This window comes from Etheostoma spectabile, chromosome 13, assembly GCF_008692095.1.
Source record: "Etheostoma spectabile isolate EspeVRDwgs_2016 chromosome 13, UIUC_Espe_1.0, whole genome shotgun sequence".
Lineage (NCBI taxonomy): Eukaryota > Metazoa > Chordata > Actinopteri > Perciformes > Percidae > Etheostoma > Etheostoma spectabile.
This window is the reverse complement of record NC_045745.1, coordinates 5,212,128-5,214,105: the sequence shown is the minus strand read 5'-3', so window position 1 is coordinate 5,214,105 and position 1,978 is coordinate 5,212,128. Positions and strand designations below refer to the sequence as shown.

At 40.5% G+C, this 1,978-nt stretch overlaps 1 protein-coding gene across 4 annotated transcripts in view; it reads left to right on the top strand.

Moving 5' to 3' along the window:
- The window catches only part of mlxipl (MLX interacting protein like), a 28,226-nt gene extending 27,108 nt beyond the window's left edge, over positions 1-1,118 (top strand). For 3 of the 4 annotated variants that reach the window (XM_032532689.1, XM_032532688.1, XM_032532687.1), the window contains 2 exons: positions 171-300; positions 694-1,118. In XM_032532689.1, coding sequence (XP_032388580.1) covers positions 171-300; positions 694-857 — 294 coding nt within the window. In that variant the 3' untranslated portion in view covers positions 858-1,118. The remainder of the gene's footprint in view (positions 1-170; positions 301-693) is intronic. The other variant, XR_004334538.1, reaches the window with a different exon arrangement.
- Positions 1,119-1,978: the final 860 nt, after the last annotated feature.

Below are 1,978 nucleotides of genomic sequence, written 5' to 3'. Positions count from 1 at the left end.
GGGGGGGGGGATTTGTTGACAACAAGGAAGCTATAGAATAACACCTGCCTATGTATACGCCCATTATAAAGCACTTTTCTATGATGCAGTTTTTAATATGAGTTGGCTTAACGTTATAAAAACACTAGTGTGTCACTTTTGAACCCCTTCTTTCCTCAACTCCGCGTCAGTTCAGCATCATCATCGAGCCGCTGTTTGAGTCCTACAATGGAATGGTCTCCACCGCCAGTGTGGAGGACCTGTGTCGGTCCACCCTGTCCTGGCTGGACCAGCACTGTTCCCTGCCTGCCCTGAGACCCAGTGAGTGCAGAACTAAGGCTATCGGTGGTTTCCTCTAAAAATATTCAGAAAATGATGAAAAATGACCATCGGTGTTTCCCAAAAGCCAAAGTTTACATCATATGTCTTGTTTTGTCCACAACTCAATTTGTTTTTATTTACTTTCATAGAGTGGTGAAGAAACTACAAAATGTTCACATCTAAGAAGCTGGAATCAGAACTTTTTCTTTTTTTTCATAAAAAAACAGACTCAAACTGTTAATCAAAATAGTAAATACTAATTTAATAGTTTACAGTTAATTGATTCATCTTTGCAGCTCTATGCAGAACCTACAGCAAACATCCCCAGTTTGATAGTATTTAGCTGTACATTAGCTGTAATCTGTGTTTGTGGGTCTCTGTGTGTCCCTTCAGTGGTTCTGAGTTCACTCCGTCTCCTGAGTACCACCACGGCCATCCTGACAGACCCCAGCCTCCTGCCGGAGCAGGCCGCCCTCGCTGTCACCCGGGGCAACCCCGCTGCTGCCCTGGACCACTCCTCACAGCCCCCCACTCGGGACAATGTACACCCCATGTGACTGCGAAGAACAGACTCATTGGAAAGTGAACTGGAATCCACCATAATGCACACGAGACCACAAGTCAGAGGAGAGCCTGTGCAATGATTCAAAATAGACTCCACACTCTGAGACTTTCTGTAATTGCATAATCACATTCCTATTAAATTCACCAGCTGCATAAAGAATGTATTCCAGTACACCTAAAACATCATAGGAACTATTTGTGATCTTAAATTCTGATAAATGCATAATGTAGTTGGACTAAACACTTGTATTATTCATAAGCCTCAAACTCTTTGGTGAAGCAGTTGTTATATATATTATAATATTGTCAATTCCTTTCACATATCAGGTTAACTTTTCTATGTATAATTTACTGTTGGCTTTAATTACTGACATTGACCCGATGCAAATGGATTTCTACACTTTCCACCGTATTGGGCATCACACACCAGTTCCAGTACTAGACAAAATGAATAGGTTTAGATGGCAGGGGTTATTTCAGAGTATTAATTTTAATGGTTCTCAAAGTGGAGTTTGCAGACCACCAGGGCTCCAAGGTCCCGAGGGTGATATGTAAAAGAAAGAAAATGAAAGATAGTTCAATTATACTATCACCTGTTCTTTATAAGTCAGAATAGAATGAATGTCTGCGTAGTACTAAATCATACCAAGAAACATCTGACCTTTAAAAAAAAATAACTAAATCCTGAGTTATATCAAAAGCCTAAACTATAATTTAATTATATTAAGAAAAGAAACAAAAATAACAATAATTTATCATCACAACTTCCACACCACAGGCGCAATAAACACACACAGCACACAGTTTATAGAAGACCATTCCTGAATGCACTGAGGTCTTTTAACAGCAGCCATCTTTGACAGCTGGTGTTTCTATTAACATTAACGATGGCCCTGCTCTCTCCAGCAATGAGCCAGCATGCACATTAAGGAGCTAGATGGAACTCAGTCGTCACTAACTTCATTATTTACACCTGTGCTTTTCATAGACAGTATACTTTTCCTACTGCGACATGTCAAAATGGCTTCCGTGAGAGCCTTCAAAGTGATAAAATAGAAAGGGAACTGCCCCACTGTGGCCGCCGCTTAGGACTCAAGTAGTCTACAGTAAAAAA